At 35.1% G+C, this 17316-nt stretch overlaps 1 protein-coding gene across 1 annotated transcript in view; it reads left to right on the top strand.

The window, feature by feature from the left end:
• Positions 1 to 17316, top strand: part of ANGPT1 (angiopoietin 1) — a 244948-nt gene that overhangs the window by 187814 nt on the left and 39818 nt on the right. Inside the window, exons 5-6 of the mRNA XM_008689254.2 lie at positions 5810 to 5937; positions 14371 to 14472. Of these exons, the coding sequence (XP_008687476.1) occupies positions 5810 to 5937; positions 14371 to 14472 (230 nt within the window). The remainder of the gene's footprint in view (positions 1 to 5809; positions 5938 to 14370; positions 14473 to 17316) is intronic.

Genomic DNA, 17316 nt, shown 5'->3' with positions numbered 1-17316 from the left:
GTGTTCTGTACTAGATTTGCTGCAACTCAGAATTACCAATTCCACATTCCAGGAAGTTTTCTCTTGAGGGTTCATCTGAATTGAAGTGAACCCTCTGCCTCAGCTTTATGGTTCTTCCCTCAAGTCAGCCCAGTGGTAGACATGCCATCTGGATTGAAATTGGCTGGGCAAATAAGAGGGAGAGCCAGATAAAGTCAACAGTTTCTACAATCAGGGTCTCAGGTTGCTTATTGACTGAACGTTGGCTGGTGAAAGACAGACATGCACCTGCTTGTGTCCCTATTCTTTTCCTTTAGATTCATGAAGATTAGGTTATAGAGATAAGGCTAAATGAAAAGAATGAATAATGATTCTTTCCTAAGACTTTCTAGATTTATTTGCTGATATTGGTATGTACAAAGTCTTTGAATTGCCATACCAGGCTTTTAAAATTTAGTTCAGATAAACTGCTTTACATTTTTTTGTTTTTGTTTCTGCTTTTTTTCATTCAACCGTTCTCTTTTCTGGACAGCCTTCCCCAAGTTTTCCTGGCAGATAGGATATATTCTCCCTGAATATTCCCAGTGCTCTCTCTCTGTGTCTCTCTCCCTGACAAATAAATAAATAAAATCTTTTTTAAAAATTGTTGAACTAATAAATATAAAATGGATTTGTTAAAGGATTTTATTTATTTGTCAGAGAGATAGAGAGCTCGCACAAGCAAGGGGAGCAGCAGACAGAGGGAGAAGCAGGCTCCCTGCTGTGCAAGGAGCCCAATACAGGACTTGATCCCAGGACCCTGGGATCATGTCCTGAGCCGAAGGCAGACACTTAACTTACTGAGCCACCCAGGCGTCCCAGTATAGCATGGATTAAATTCAGAGGGAACAGGAGGCAGGCTTTTAAATTGAGAAACTAATAAAAAAAACCACAGTCTATTTGTCTTATATTTAGGTTTTCATTATTTTGGCAACTAAGGGAGTATAGTGGGACCAGTAAGAGAAAGAAGAAACACAGAATTTGGAAGGAAAATTTAGGCAACATTAAGCAAATAAAAGTTGAGGTAGCAGTAGGAACAGCCCAACAGACAAAAAGAAATATGGATCTGGAGGTCAAAAGAGAAGCAAATATACAGTGTCAAAAATACTTATATCAGAAATCTTCTGTGTAGAAGTTTGAAGCCATGATAGATAGTTTGCAAAAAGAGCAAATGTATAAGGAATAGAGATCTGAGAACAGAATCTTGGTCAGCATGTACATGGTATGTGAGGAGAGAAAGAGAACCCAATGAAGGTGAAAGAGAAAAGACAATTAGAGTGGAGTAAACGGACCAAGAGGTCAACACAAAAGGCAAGGGGAAAAATAGGCAAAGCCAACTTCTGTAGTATAGGGGAATAAGCTGGAAGAAGTGTCAAATGGCTTTATAGTAAACCATAAAACAAGGTCATATATAAAGAATGAGAGATGATAGGAGTAAGATTTAGCCTTGAAAAAAAAAGATCTGAAGTAAACTTTTCAGGAAATGTAATAGAAAATCTAGGGGGCACCTGGGTGGCTCAGTTGGTTAAGCATCCGACTCTTGATTTCATCTCAGGTCATGATCTCAGGGTTGTGAGATTGAGCCCTATGTGGGGCTCCACGCCCAGCATGGAGTCTGCTTGAGATTCTCTCACCCTCTCTCTCTGCCCCTCCCCCAGCTCATGCTCTCTCACTATCTCTAAAATAAATAAAGTCTTAAAAAATCTATTAGAAATGACCAAAGGTTTGACTGAGCAGCATGGAGAACATAACTGAGTTGAGAAAACATGCATTTGAATGACATTAAAAAGCCTCACTTCAGTGTTTGTAATCGGGAAACAGGGGTGAGAAAATGAATAAAAATGTCCTTCCTTGAGTTGGGATCTACCCATGCAAGGGATTAGTAGATGAAAGGACAGTGAGTGCAGAGCACCAGGAATTCCACTTGAACTGTTTTTTAATGCCTGATGGTGAGATAGGGAAAGGAAAGGAAAGGGAGGCTAGTGAGGGACTGATAGTGACGGTGGGCCAGACTCTCAATTAGAGGAAAGACAAACTCATTAAGAATTAAAGGGAGAGGAAAAAGAGTATATGTTCAAAGAAGAAACTTTTAGATATAAAGATCAATTTTTAAATTCATGCTTTTAAACCAGTCTATTATTATAAAAAGTCTGAGCTACTTTGACAGATAGATAAACACCTCTGTCAGCTCTCCATTTCCCCTGGCTCTGTCCAGTTGATGCTGCTTTTATCCTCTTCCATCACATTTTCCATATCTGTATCTTGTCATTCATCACACATTCCTCTAGACATTATCTTCCTTTTTATTGAATCTCAAGACCTCCTACAAAAATGTATCCTTAGTTCTGACACTTGTAATGGTCAGTAAATTCATCTTTTATTGTCTTTCTTTGTTTTAAAATGTTTATTATGTGTCCAGTTTTACAATATGCAACCATAATATCTCTAGTACATAACAAAGAAAATAATTAGTCATGCAAATTAAAATTAAGGGATAAAACTTCCACAGTCAAAGTGTTGTTATATACATCATATGTCATAGCATCTGAAATAATCTTTAAATTTTAACTATTCAAATTAAGTTTATATGTGCAACAAGATTAGGTTACACTGTTTTTTTTAGACTTAAAACAATAGTATGATGTGATATAGTCAATGAATAAAATAAACCAATTAGCCAACTCTGATAAGGAGAGGCCAGTTCAATAATAATCCTAAATATAACCAGTCAATTGTAACTGCTCTAACATTTGGTCAGCTATAATATTGGATTTGAGGGTGGAAGATCCACTATTCCATTGACGACTTGCTGGACTTCTCCAGCCTACTAGTGGCACTTCTGTAAGAAAGAATAATAATATAATGTTGCCATTAATAATATTATTATTACTATACCAATGATAATAAGTACCATTTCTTGAGTTCTTACTGTAATTCAGCCACTCTGCTCTGTGTTACATAATCCATACACTTGCCTCGTAGATGTTTAACTGCCCCACTTTATAGACTGAAAAAAGAAAAACTGAAGATCAGTCTACCTTTGTAGAAGGGCCTTTTTCAAACCATAGTATAGAATACAAATGTCAAAGGTAAGCTGTGAATGGAGCTTTTATACTGATTTTAAGTGCTTTAATACTCTAAAATATAGCCTGGATCAAACTTTCAAACATAATGTTTACTAATTAATAAGTAATTAAATACAAGCCATCCAGTCTTTCTGGAAAAAAATGACTGTTTCTTCTGGAAAGAATGTGTTTCTATTTTTCAAAAATACCAAACTATTTTCAAGAAAATGAAATATCTTCATAAGGTATGTTGCCATTACAATAACAACAAATCCGTAGTATAACTAGTACTATTTGTACCTTTTATGATGGAATCTTTAAACCATTTTTCCAGTTAGAAGACTTACTAGTCATGGTTTAAAATCATTTTTATACAATTAGTTTCCATAAAAATAAGCTAATACTCAACTTCCTTTCTTTTTCTCTGTTATTGAAAATGTGTGTGGGTTACCCTCTTCCCATGAAACAACCTTTTCACCCACATCTTCCTGAGGAGGAAAGCAAAAGAGGAGGGGAGGTGACAGAGAAATGGGAATGGAGTGTATTCTCACTGCATAACTAAATAAAAGAGGGCAGGAAGTGGTATATTCAGTAAGAGAAGCATTTTCTCCTTAGATAAGTGACTTTCTCCATCTCTTACCCAGAAAAGAAAAATGGGTTTACCATTGAAGTCCTCTTGACCACATCTTCCTGTGTTCATCCTCTCAAGGGATCATAAATTTTATTTGGCATTTCTTTACATCCCTTTTTTTTTGCATCTAATTTGGTTATTTTCAACTTGTTTCATTAGAAGATTAAACATTTAGAATTTAGGAAGGTTTTGTTTTAGAAAAATAGCAGTCCATTAACTTAAAATAAGAAGTGCAAATGAACTGCATTGATGTTTTTCAGAGCAATAACTTTACATAACCCATCAATACACCCATTGCAATTAAAGATAGCTTTTAAGTAAGCATTTATATATTCATTTTTAAATTGCTATTTGCATACCTTCTGTGCCATGCTTCTTCATTCTCATGAATGCATAGCCCTCTGATTACTTATTCTGTGTTGATATTGCAGCTGCAATGGTAGTGTTTAGATGTAATTATTAATATAAGTAGGCAAAACCATCAGTACACACATGAGCTATATAGAAAACCATGATACTATTAAAAGTTATAATTCTATATTTTTGTTATGGCAGTATATCTGAGTGGATATTTCATTTTCTTTCTTTTTTTTTTTTTTTAGGCTTAACCACTTTTTTTTTTTTTTAAAGATTTTATTTATTTATTTGACAGAGATAGAGACAGCCAGCGAGAGAGGGAACACAAGCAGGGGGAGTGGGAGAGGAAGAAGCAGACTCATAGTGGAGGAGCCTGATGTGGGGCTCGATCCCATAACGCCAGGATCACGCCCTGAGCCGAAGGCAGACGCTTAACCGCTGTGCTACCCAGGCGCCCCGGATATTTCATTTTCTTGAAACTAGTTATTTTTGAAAATTTGAAGTATTTATATTGAGATAGTCATTCTTTCCATCAGTTTACACTATTTATTTTTAATTACTTATAAATTAGTAAACTCATGCTTCTTAAGTTTAAATCAGGGTAGTGCTTTAGATTGTTAGAGCATATAAAATCAATTTAAAAGCATCATTTAATAGTTTACCTTTGATATTCTTAATATAAAAGGCCATCATGACTCAAAGTTATTGAAAGCAGGTATTTATTAAATAACATGACGCTTTAAGGGCAAGGTGATAAAATCTTAAAAAATGTTGAAAGGCTTAATGAAACCAATTACTAAACTATATGTTTATTAGAAAATACTAATCATAAATATTTTGTGAATGTTCCATGTATATCTTTAGCAAAGGACTACTAAATATGAGTCATTTTTGTATTTTGATCTTAGTAATAAGAACTTCATAATAGATGAAAGTCAGTGAATAAAATTAAGTTCTCAGTAGAGCCAATCTAATTAAATTTCCTTTTTCATTTGACTTCCACCCTTTACTGAACTCTTCCCCTATATAGGTTAATTTCAAATCTTATTAATTTGTGTACTTTTATTTGTATATTATCAGCCTGATAGTTTAACTTCAGGCATTAAATGAAAAACGAAGTTCAGTTCCCTTTTCTTTCTAAGTAAATTAGGTCAGAGGCTCTTTTCTACTATTTAAATCTAATTATTTTGAGGGTTTTTTTTTAATAAAAATTTCTAGCTTATCAATCCAAAGCCACAGAAAAACAGTTCTATCTACTTTTAGCATTTTAAACCTCCATATGGTATTTTTATGTTTGAATTTCTTATCGTTATCTCTTTCTCCTCCAAAAATGCTTTAGCATTTTTTAAAAGTTTCCTATGAAATGTAGGTAAGAACATTTTAGAAATCTTGCAGGAAAATTGACATAATTATTACTAGTTGGAGGTGTTACACTGTCAGGTCATTTGTCCCTTGAGTTGATGTTCTGGAAATTATAGATAAAAGCAAAACTTAAGTAAGCAAAATATAAAAAGTATTCAGTTAGAAATTGCTCTACAGATTTTTCCATTAGTTTTGTAATTTTGTGAATCAGCTCAAATGTAGTATTGTCTTTATGATTGATTTGTCAGTAAATGCAATATTAACATTTGTTTGGAGGAAATAAAGACTTGCTTAGCTATGCTTGGAACCCATTTGGGTACTAATGGTACTGATATTCTTGTTCACATATTGCAATTTTTTTTTTTTTTTTTTGCAGTTTTACTAAAGGGAGGAAAAAAAGAGGAAGAGAAACCATTTAGAGACTGTGCAGATGTATATCAAGCTGGTTTTAATAAAAGTGGAATCTACACTATTTATATTAATAATATGCCAGAACCCAAAAAGGTAAAACCAGAAGTGTTTGTTTACGAGATGTAAAGCAGATCCTAGTTGAATTGCTGAATAATCAGATTGATTTGTGAGCTTGTTAAGCTGAAGATATATGTGCCTGAGCTCTTTTCTTCCAAAGATACTGTTTGCCAGGTCCATAAAAGATGAAAACCCTATTGCACAGACCTCCCCCAAATCCATACCTCCCATCCCTCTTTCACAAAATTTTCTATTTATTCTCTGCTCATTCCTGGATGTCCCATTGCTCATAAATGCTTGCCTTGTGTAGATTACATGTTGAGGTGACATGTACTTCAAGTACATAGAGAAGAGGTAGGAGCAATATTTCAAAGTCCCAAGGACCCAGATGGCACACATCATCTATAGTCTCAATACTGCAGAGGGGGTGCCAGGGACATATTGCTATTTGCAGAATCACTGTTCCTATTAGGGTGGGAGAAACATATTCTATCTTGACTCATCGTCTTGATAGGATTTGCTTTTCATGTTTACCTAAAAGAGTTGGTTGGAGGCTAGGATTCATTAGTATGTTGAACAGGATCCAAAGTAAACTTTGAAGTAAGCAAACACTATGTTCTTGCTGTTATATCTCTTTTCCCCTATTTATTCATTAAATCATCCATCCATTTCTTCACCCAGTACATGTTAAGTGAATGTCATTTGTCAGTCACTGCCTAGGGACACAATATAGACCAAACAGATCCCACTGTGGTGGTGAAGACAGACAATTACACAGGTAATTATAGCAGAATGTAGAAGTGTAGCAACTGAGACAGACTGTTCGAAGCAGGATTTATGGAGAGACATGAGGAGAGCCCCGATCTTCGACATGTTAAAGTTTATCCCCAAGGTGCCAAGAGGGACCCAAGACTCCAGGAAGACCACCTTCTTTTGTAATGCTCCATCCTCAAAGGATGAAACAACTTTCTTCTCCTCTTTGCCACACCTAAATTACCAGTCCTGCGTCCTCATTTCCTGGGGATACTGTGCAAGTGCTCTTGGAAGGCCTTCCCTAATTCCCTCCAATAGGTTTGCATGACTTTTTCACTAGCAAAGTTCTACAAGGCAAGGTTGTGCCTTTTTGTCCTTGGTTTCCTGGACCCAGCATAGTTTCTGGCACATAGCAGATAAATGTGTGTTTAAACGAATGAATGAACTTCGGGCAATAATATGAACATTTCTATGTAGTGTATAGTAAATAAGCCTAACTTAGTCTTCTTGATTATTAGTCCCCTTTGATGGATGAGAAAAATGAATCTTGGAGAGTAGTTTGCCAGATGGTACATCATTGTTAAGAAGAGAATCTGGACTCTACCAGCGTCCTCCCTCTCCTGATTTCAGTAAGGACTAGCGATTTAAGTTAGCTCAGGGTTTTTTTGTTTCCATTTGCTGGGACAATTTTTTTTTTTTTTTCTAAAAGGAGGCCTTCATGCTGTTCTATAATGGGGAAAGAGGGAGAACATGCAGGGGGCAAAAAAAGCAATCACAGTTCCATACATTGCTACCTGGGCCACCTACCACAGAAGTTTCGTTTCACCTGTTTTTCAGTTTGGGCTTCTGTGCAAAATCTCACTATATTAAGTGTTCATGACTTAAGAGAAAAAAAATAACTATGAGGGTACAAGGGTGAGTCTAGGGGTAAAAAGAAGAGGGTAACTCATTGTAAGGGGGAACCTTTTGGATCCTTTGGATCTTATCACATGGAGCCTTCCTACTCTACTTGCTGATATCTTAGAATCATACATAAGGCTTAAATTCAGTTGGCATACACACAGGCATGTATACGCATCCACATACTCATACACCATATGTCTAGTGTATAAAGAATATCAAAAACTGTCCTGGGGGAGAGGAGCAGAGCTAGCACACTCTATAATTTACCTACAGTATTCCCCAAGACCTGAAAGAGCACCCAAATTATTGTCAGTTCCACTAAAATATAACTTGGCTGTAATAATTTAAGTGATCCTCCTTTTATACACTTAGTGATTCTATGATATAATAAAATAATTTTTAAGGATTTTAAATTAACATTCACACTTTCAGAATCTTTTTCACTCCATCACCCAATCCTGCCACAGGGCCCCAGGTTTTGGCAAAGGGGACATTACAAATAAGTTTTGATCATTCCATGAATATTAATTCATATATAACCATAACCAGTGTTTTGAACTATGCTAGTTCAGAACATTTTGAAATGCAAATGATGCACAGGCTATTTGCAGAACTACTGGTCCTGTTAGGGTGGAAGAAGGATATACTATCTTAAGTCATAATCTTGAATAAACTTGCTTTTAATATTTACATAAAAGTGTGAATTGGAAGATCTGATTCCCTAGTTCAGTAGCTGACTCCTGTGTTGGTTTCATCAGGATGGCATGATTTCAACTTATACCTCTGCAAAGTGATGGATTTTGCATATGATGGAGCTTCAGGGTTGTTCTTGAATAAATGAAATCTATTTATATTAAATTCACAAATGTCAAATATCTGCTCAGTTAAACTTTAAGGTTTGGGACTAAGAAAAAATAGTAGCCTGAGCAAGTAAGCCTGTAAGAGGCAAATTTTTATCACTATGGAAACAGCTCCATGGCTTTTCAGAGGAAAGAAGCTCATGTGGCACCTGGTCAGGACTATCATTAGATTTTAGTTTTATTGGAAATAGCAGAGCATGGTGAGAGGGAGAGATCGCTAAGTAGAAGGGAGAAAGACTTAGGCCTTCTTCTTAGGTGTTCCTTCCCTTGTTTTATTCTTTCCCCTTTATGATCACAGATCCTTTCACAAGTAGGAATGTTGTTCTATTATAGAAACTTTAGACTGATAAACCTGAACTTTTCACAGATAGCAATTTTTAAAAAACATCTCAATTTGCATGGCACTAGTAAGAAAAATTACTGTGTGAATTTTCCCCGGTATAATTCAGAAGCTGGTTAATACAGTAGCTCAAATGCATTTACAGTTTGCCAGGTATATTCTAAGCACCTTAGATGTAAAAACTCACTTGTTTACTCTTTTCAGTAACTCTATGAGGTAGGTGCTCCCATTATCCCTATTTTAGAAAAATAACTTGCCCAAATCACATAGTAGATAGTGAACATAGGCTTTGTAATACAGGCATCAACTCCAGACTGTATCTCTGAGCAGGGGGCTAAGTGAGATAATTATGTTAGTGGTGACTGAAGTTATACTTTTAAAAAGTTATACTTTTTAAAATCTGAACCTATAGGAGTGATACAGGAAAGAGTTTATTATCAGAAAATTATGTAAAATTGATTCATGTTCTAATTATAAACCACCCTGCTCCTTTCTACCTTGTAATCTCATTTTCTTCTCCTGCATTGATATAAATCGTTGGAATTCTCTGAATCCTGTAAAAAGTGCTTGGAAAATGCATCTTTATGACCGTCACTCTTCCAAGTAGATTGTGCTTTGTAGATATAAAATTTGGTGCTACCTTTGGATATGCTTAGCAAAAGCTTTGCCTATTGTTATGCTTGCAGAAGTTCTAGCAAGGGAATGAAACTCAAGGCAAGCCTATGAAAAATAAAACAAGTTCAAATATGTAAGATATGGGATATGGACCAATCAATAAAATTGGGCTATTTAGGCAGGTAACAAAAACTGTTAAGAAGTATTCATCTTGTAGGCAGATTAAGAGTCACTGTATGGTGACTAACATAATATAATAAAAAAACATTAAAAAAAAAAGAGTTGCATGGATAAAGAATTGGTATACATTTATTTTTCTAACCGACATCATTCCCTTCCAAGAAATGCTGCCTGAAAATAAGTGTTATCCTTTCAAATGAGATGAAGGCAGTTTTCTAAGACTATATAATTTTTCAAGCAGATCAAAAATGAGAATTAAATCATTTATGTATTTTTTATCTTTTTATTACTAATGGCTGTGGTGATTTTCCTCTCTGAATTCCCTTCAATGCATAGTAGTAGAAAATAGGATTTTTTCCTTTTATTTCATAAGTTTCTAAAACCAAATGCTTTATAGCCAGCTTAGTTGCATCCAAAAATTCAAACCATTAAATCATAACTCTGCTTTTATAAAATATTAAAAATTTGTTTCTGAATTGTGAGTCCCCTAATTCTTGGGAAAGGACCATAGCAAATGTGTTGAGGCTTTTTTTTTTTTTTTTACTTAAGGTTATGGAAAAATAATTAACATCCTCAAGCCTAATCATTCCAACTTGTATGGAGCATAAAACCGTAAGAACTATGTGAATCAAATTTCCCCTTTTTGTTTGGGTTTAAATCTCTTTATTATGTTAAAAGGTACTTAATGCTTGAAAGCTTTGACCTTGCCTGGGATAGGAGCCAGTTCAATCTTTTCTTGGATAGAGTTAAGCCCAAGTCATATGATCAATAAATGCAACAGGCATAGTAAATGTAGCGGGGCCCTTGTCTCCAGGAAGGACACCGCCAGATAACACAGACCACACAATACTGGCGAGTGAACTTTTCAAGTCCTTTCATGTCTCAAATCTTTTGAAACCAACCACCTACTTTCTTAAACTTCCTTCATCTGTTAAGCATAGGCTTTTTTATTTTTCTTCTGACTAGAAATAACATGTTTTTTGGGTTTTGTTTTTTGTTTTTTGTTTTTTTTGGCTAGAGTGAATCCAACTTCTTAAATAGATATGTAATAAAAAGAGGCATGCTCAGAGATTAGCAATGTCAATATTATTATATTTATATTATATATTATATTACTATGTTAGTCATAAATATAGAAAATATATATTGTAGAAAATGTATATTATATAAAATATATTAATATATTATTAAGCTGGTGATCTTAAGGACAATTTATTGAACTACGACGTTTTGATTTTGTACATTCCATATGATTCTTATTATAAACAATAAATTATATACAATGGTATATATTATAGTAAACTATGCTACAATATGTAAGATATTATATACAGAGTATATAATGCATAATGTAAATACTGTCTCATATGTAAAATACATCTAAGAAATGAGAGTCATGGCAAAGCCTGTTATGTACCAAGCACTATTCTAAATATTCTACATGCATTGACTCATTTAGTCCTTGCAAAGACCTAAGTGATAGAACAGGGTTGGGATTTGAACACAGGTAATTTGGCACCCAAGTCCATGCCCCTAACCAATATGCCCTTCAGCTCTATTGTGACCATATTCTACAATAGCAGCTATTATTATTACTGCTATTATTGAGTCATTATAAGAACTGTGGAACGTATGTCCAACCTCTTACCCTCTCTGCACCTCAGCTTCCAACACAATAATCTGCCTGGGAAACTTCTGCCTCCCCATGTAGCTCCGACTCTCTCTGGGCCTTTATCTAGGAAGTGCTTTTAGCACATCTTAACATGCTCAAGTCACTGAATATGTTTGTTTAAAAGGAAATTGGTCTTTTTCTAAAATTTGTGAATGATTTTAAAACTGTAAGTGCAAAAAAAAAAAATAAATAAATAAATAAATAAATAAATAAAACTGTAAGTGCATAGAATTCTAATAACATAGATAATAGTAATAACAAAACTGTGAAGAATAGTTTTTTCTACACATTATGTATTTATTAATGTAGTTATTCCTTTCCCTGAGTATGTAAGTGGAATTTATAGCTTTGCAAACACAAGTTAGCAAAGTTCCAGGCAATTAGTATCCATTAAGAAAAAAAATCTGGAACAAAATTCTGGATTAACCAGTCAAGGCAGGGTAAAAATTTCATTAAGAATCAGGTGACACTAGTTACCTCTAGCAAAATGTTTCCTTGACATTTTCACTGACTCTTATTTAAGTATCGCCAGTAAAGTCCCATCCTGGCCATTACAGACCTATGCAGTCTGTTTCTCAAGGTCACTAATGACCACTTCATTTTAAATTTAAATGTGTATTTTCTTAATCTTGATTTGTCTTGACTTCTCTGGAATATTCGATTAAGTGGATCACTTCCCCAAATCAAAATCCATCCTCAGCTTTCATTGCATTAATCAGGTTTTCCTATTTGTCATTCCTTCTTGCATCTTTATTTATTCAACAAATATTCATTTAGTACCCTCTATAGGCTAGGCACTGTTCTAGGCACTGGGGACAGTGACAGAGTATTAGTCCCAGCCTACCTATTTGTATTTTACCTCCATCAGTTCACCTGGATCCTCCTCCTTCCTGCACATATACATCTCTTCCCAGTTTTTCTTTACTTCTTTAAATAATCCATATTCTTGTTATCAACTACTGCTCTCAAGCAGATTACTCCCAGTACAGTTTTGAATTAGATAGACATGGGGTTTAAATCCTGGATCCAGGATTTGTTATTAATAATAACCATTGGTAAGTTACTGAAACACTCTAAGAATTTTTTTCTCATCTGAAAAATGAGGATAATAATCATACATACATCACTGTCATGAGATAAGTTAGAAAATAACAGATGAAGTGTTTAAATTATCTGGCACTTAACAGCAAGCATGTTGTTAATGATGATTCCTTTCTTATTCCTTTATTATTCGTATTCTTTTTTTTTTTTAAGATTTTATTTATTTATTTGACAGAGAGAGACAGCCAGTGAGAGAGGGAACACAAGCAGGGGGAGTGGGAGAGGAAGAAGCAGTCTCCCAGCGGAGGAGCCTGATGCAGGGCTCGATTCCATAACGCCTGGATCAAGCTCTGAGCCGAAGGCAGACGCTTAACGACTGAGCCACCCAGGCGCCCCTATTATTCATGTTCTTATCCTTGGTCTACCTCCATTAGATCATCTCCAGTTGATTGGTGAACCCCCCCCCTTTTTGGATGACTATGCTACCTCAGATTCTTTATGTCCAAGACCATGATCATTTTCTTTTCTTGTATGTTAGATTTGCCATTAAGTCTTTCATTTAGATCACTGTCTAGATCATTCTTCAGGTCACTGGAGTGGAAAATTGTGAACTCCTATATCTCCTTAAGCCAACAGAAACAGTCACTATTGAAACTTTCAGACATTTTGAGGGCAGGATCTGTATTTTGTTCATCATAGTATCCCTAATTATAACAGAATCAGTGCCCAAAAATACCAATTAGGTAAAAAATAAGTGAATGAATCAATTCGAATTAAGGAAGAGGAAAGACTAGCTAGAAGTTGTGTTGAGGACAAAGAGGGAGTACAAAATGGTTAAGGGATTAGTCAAGGGGGAACCTTGAGACAGAGAGTGGAATTTCAATTTATAATCTTGGAGGTGAGTAAATTCCTAGGGACAATAAAGACATACAGATCAGTGACTGTTGTCAAAGTAGAGGAAGAGCCCTTGAGAGAGCAGTTTACGTAATTTATATGCTCACGACTTGAGGCATGGATCTCTTAGTTCCTTTCACTCTGAGGAAGTACACGGACAATTTGTCCTCTGAATGACAGTTGTTGCCACTGTTTTCATACCTGTTAGCCATTTGTGCTCCAAATTAAGGGCTTCAGGGAAAACACTTGAGCCTGTCTGCCACTATTGCATCATATCTACACCTTTAGGCAGCCTCTAAAATGCCTTAGTCATCAATTGCCTGGGGAATGGTGTTCTCTATAGCTGGGACCTTGAATAATGGAACTGCCACATCTGTGCTATGTCAATTACAGTGATTACTCTCTAAAGATAATTGCATTACAGATATGTTTCCCTCCTTGGGTGGACTCTGGGGAAATGAATCAATTTCTAAATACTATTGTTTTAGAATAATTGAAATGAGCATGAGTCTTTGAAAGTGTTGGATAATTTTCCACATGGGGAAGAAATGCTTGTCACAGTCAAAAGAAATACAGAATGTCATATTCTCCTATTATTGTTCATGACGAAAATTCAAGCAAATAAAATGTTCTCCATATGCTGTGGACTAAATTTTGCCTCTAATGTAATACTGAGCCATCAAGAATAATTATTGTAGTATGTAACTGTATAGGAGTTAATGTGCAATGAAATATGTAATAGCTAAATATATATGATTTTTTTAAAATTATTTTTCCAAAACCTTTATTATTATTATGTCACCATTTCAATTAATGTAAATACTTAAGAATTCTAAGTCTTATGTTTTAACAATAAAATGGTCTAATTTTAGAAACCTAGATAGCATTTTTAAAAATCTAACATACCTAAGTGCCTGTTACCATTTAAGACAGAGATTTTTAAAAAATTTTTTATAATCTGAGACTAAGCTAATCTTCAGTTGAGTGATTTAAATTTTTACAAGTAATTTAAGTTATATGATGGAATTTAATCAGAAACAATTATAATGTAAAACAAAATAACTGATATCTAACATCTTTCAACATAGTAATTTTTATTCAATTTATCTAGAGGTCTACCCATCCTATTTCTGTTTTGAAACATATCTGATACTTGTTTCTTTAAAACAGACATAATTTTCACTTGACTTTATTTTCCCTGTGTCTCTCAGGTATTTTGCAATATGGATCTTAATGGAGGAGGTTGGACTGTAATACAACATCGTGAAGATGGAAGTCTAGATTTCCAAAGAGGTTGGAAAGAATATAAAATGGTAAGATCGAATAATTTAAATAGTTTTTGATGTTTTTCATGAAGTTATCTTCACCACACTATGTGATAAGTGCTTGTATTTTTAGGTGTTTTTCAGCTATTTTAAAAATAAAATGATACATTAGTCACATTATTTTTATTAAACACAAAACACTCATAAATCATTTTCAGTAGATGATTTCCATATGTGCATCAGGAAAAAAAATATATTACTGAAATTATTTGGTGAACTGTTATGTATTATCTGGATTTGTTCCTGGTTGAATGAGGGTGGGGGAAGCTAGAACTCAGACCCAGGCTAGGTACATGACCCAGGACAAGGGAGGTGTGCGGGGCTGTGGATTATGGAGAGGTGCTAACAGTGGCCTCACTCACGTAGCTGGTAAGTTGTTGCTGGGTGTTGACTAAGAGCTCCTTTGTGTGGCAGGGTTGGGCTTCTCTAAATATGGTGATTCAGGATCATCAGACTTCTTATGTGTCAGTTGGCATCCCTCACACACAAAAATGGAAGCTTCCACATCCTTTTAAGGTCTATTATACCCAGAAATTGCACTGTATCACTTCCACTGCTTTCTTTGGTAAAGTTACTGACAGGCCCAGTCCACATTCAAGATGAGAGGAGTACACAAGGGTATGAACTGTGAGGTATGGTTCCTTAGGGGTCTCCAAAATAATAGCAGACATCATGGTCACCATCACTATCATCATAGCTAAAGTTTCCAATGGTTAATACGAGCTAGCCCTGTACATAGATTCTTACTCATTTTTTATATCAAGCCTGCTAGCTGTCTCCATTTTAAAACTAAAGTGAGCAAGTTGGGAGATCAGCTTTTCCAAGATAATATAGTAGATGATTTAAATAATGCATAATATAATAATCATATAGTCAATGCCTACAATATTAGCTATTAAAATCTGACAGAATGTCAAGATGCAATAATGGAAAAGGCTTCCATTTATGGACTTATTCTCATATTTTACATCTCAATGTTCTGGATAATTCTTGTCTTGACCAATTTTTGACAAATTCCCCTCTCAGAATTTAAAGAAAAGGTGAAGAGGCATGTTGTACTAGTCTAAGTTCTGTCTTGATATTCTTCTAAAAAATGTGTAAAAACTAGTTAATCAGCATCACAGTTTATACATTAGTAAGTTCATATTTGGCCAATGACAGTTAAAAGGATTTTAATAAATGAAAGGGGTGGTCCCTTGTGGTGTCTCTGTATCTACAATATTTTTTATCAGATACCCAGTTGAACACTATGAACGTAGGTTAATAAAGTTTGGAGTTATACAAAGTTGGAACCTGATGTCTTCAATAACCCATGAAATTCCAGGTAGAAAAGAAGGCTACAGCCAACAAGATAGAATTCTACAGAGATAAATGTAGTCTTTCACCTAGACCAAAAATACACAAAATTAAGTGAGAATATAGGATAAAAGTGACAAATCAGCTTAAGAACCTGGTGTTTGGGGGCGCCTGGGTGGCTCAGTCATTAAGCGTCTGACTTCTGCTCAGGTGTGATCCCAGAGTCCTGGGATAGAGCCCCATGTCAGGCTCCTCCGCGGGGAGCCTGCTTCTTCCTCTCACTTCCCCTGCTTGTGTTCCTTCTCTCGCTGGCTGTCTCTCTCTCTCTGTCAAATAAATAAATAAAATCTTAAAAAAAAAAAAAGAGAGAGAGAGAGAGAACCTGGTATTTGAAAGTCTGGAGAGATTCACTGGGCTATAAGCTCATTTTGTGTTGTTGGCTACTAGCAACCAAGACCAGTGTACTCAGGCTACTTTAATAGTGTGTAGTCTCAAGAAATACAGCACTCACTGGTGTCTGCAGTAGTCTGGTTACATCAAGAATATGCTTTAAATTCTGGTGGATTTCCAACAAATGAACTTATCCTATGAGGTACAAACAAAATGAATCAATGGGGCTCTAACTTGTAGGGAAAAAAAGGAATTAGATATACACCTGTCTGATGGCTATTTAAATTGACTGGAGGCAGGTGGATGTACTAGAGTTTGCTTCTCACAGTGCAGTCCAGAAACCAGCAACACCAGCCTTGTCTGGGAGCTTATGAGAAATGCAGCATCTCAAGCTCCATCCTAGACTTCCTGAATTAGAGGCTTTATTTTAACACTTTTTTAAAGAGGGAAGCTCCATAATGAAAGGAAGAACATTTTAGAGAGGCAAAATTGACTGCTTATAGACAAAACACTCTAATGATTCTTTCCAACATGAATGGACTGTAAGTGGTGAGGACCTCTCTTCAGTGGAAAAACCCCAGTAGAAAGTAAATCGCCAGGACTGTACAGAGAATATTGGTTCTACTCTAAGGTCTCTTTCTGAGTATGTGATTCTAAGAACATATGGGAAAAATTTAATCTAAGTTCCTAAAAGGACCTTGCGTTATGTCTATATCAACAGTTTGAGTTTTCCCTCTACCATTTACAAATAGAGTGGTTTTAGGCAAATCATTTAACCTATACCTTAACTTCCTCACTAGTTAAAAGGGGGCATTAATGATAATACCTCACCTGCCTTGCAGGGATGTTGTGAGGATTAGATATAAATAAAGCACTTGGCACACTAAATTTTTAATAAACAGTAGTTATTACCCAAGATTAAGACATCAAAGACTCCAAAATTTTTACTTAACTCTGCCAAGAATATTATCTTGCAAACTACCTTAACTCACAATTATTTTCATCATTAAAATGGAATGTGAAGAAGTCATCTGAGAATCAGACTATAATATAGGTTCAGGCAAATCTGAAATACATTATTATTAATATTAATGATAATAGAAAAATGAATATAAAGTTATCATCGTGGTGACTTTCCAAAATGCT

The sequence above is a fragment of the Ursus maritimus genome, unplaced genomic scaffold, assembly GCF_017311325.1.
Source record: "Ursus maritimus isolate PB19 unplaced genomic scaffold, ASM1731132v1 scaffold_9, whole genome shotgun sequence".
In the NCBI taxonomy this organism is placed as follows: Eukaryota; Metazoa; Chordata; class Mammalia; order Carnivora; family Ursidae; genus Ursus; species Ursus maritimus.
This window is presented reverse-complemented; position numbering and strand designations above follow the sequence as displayed.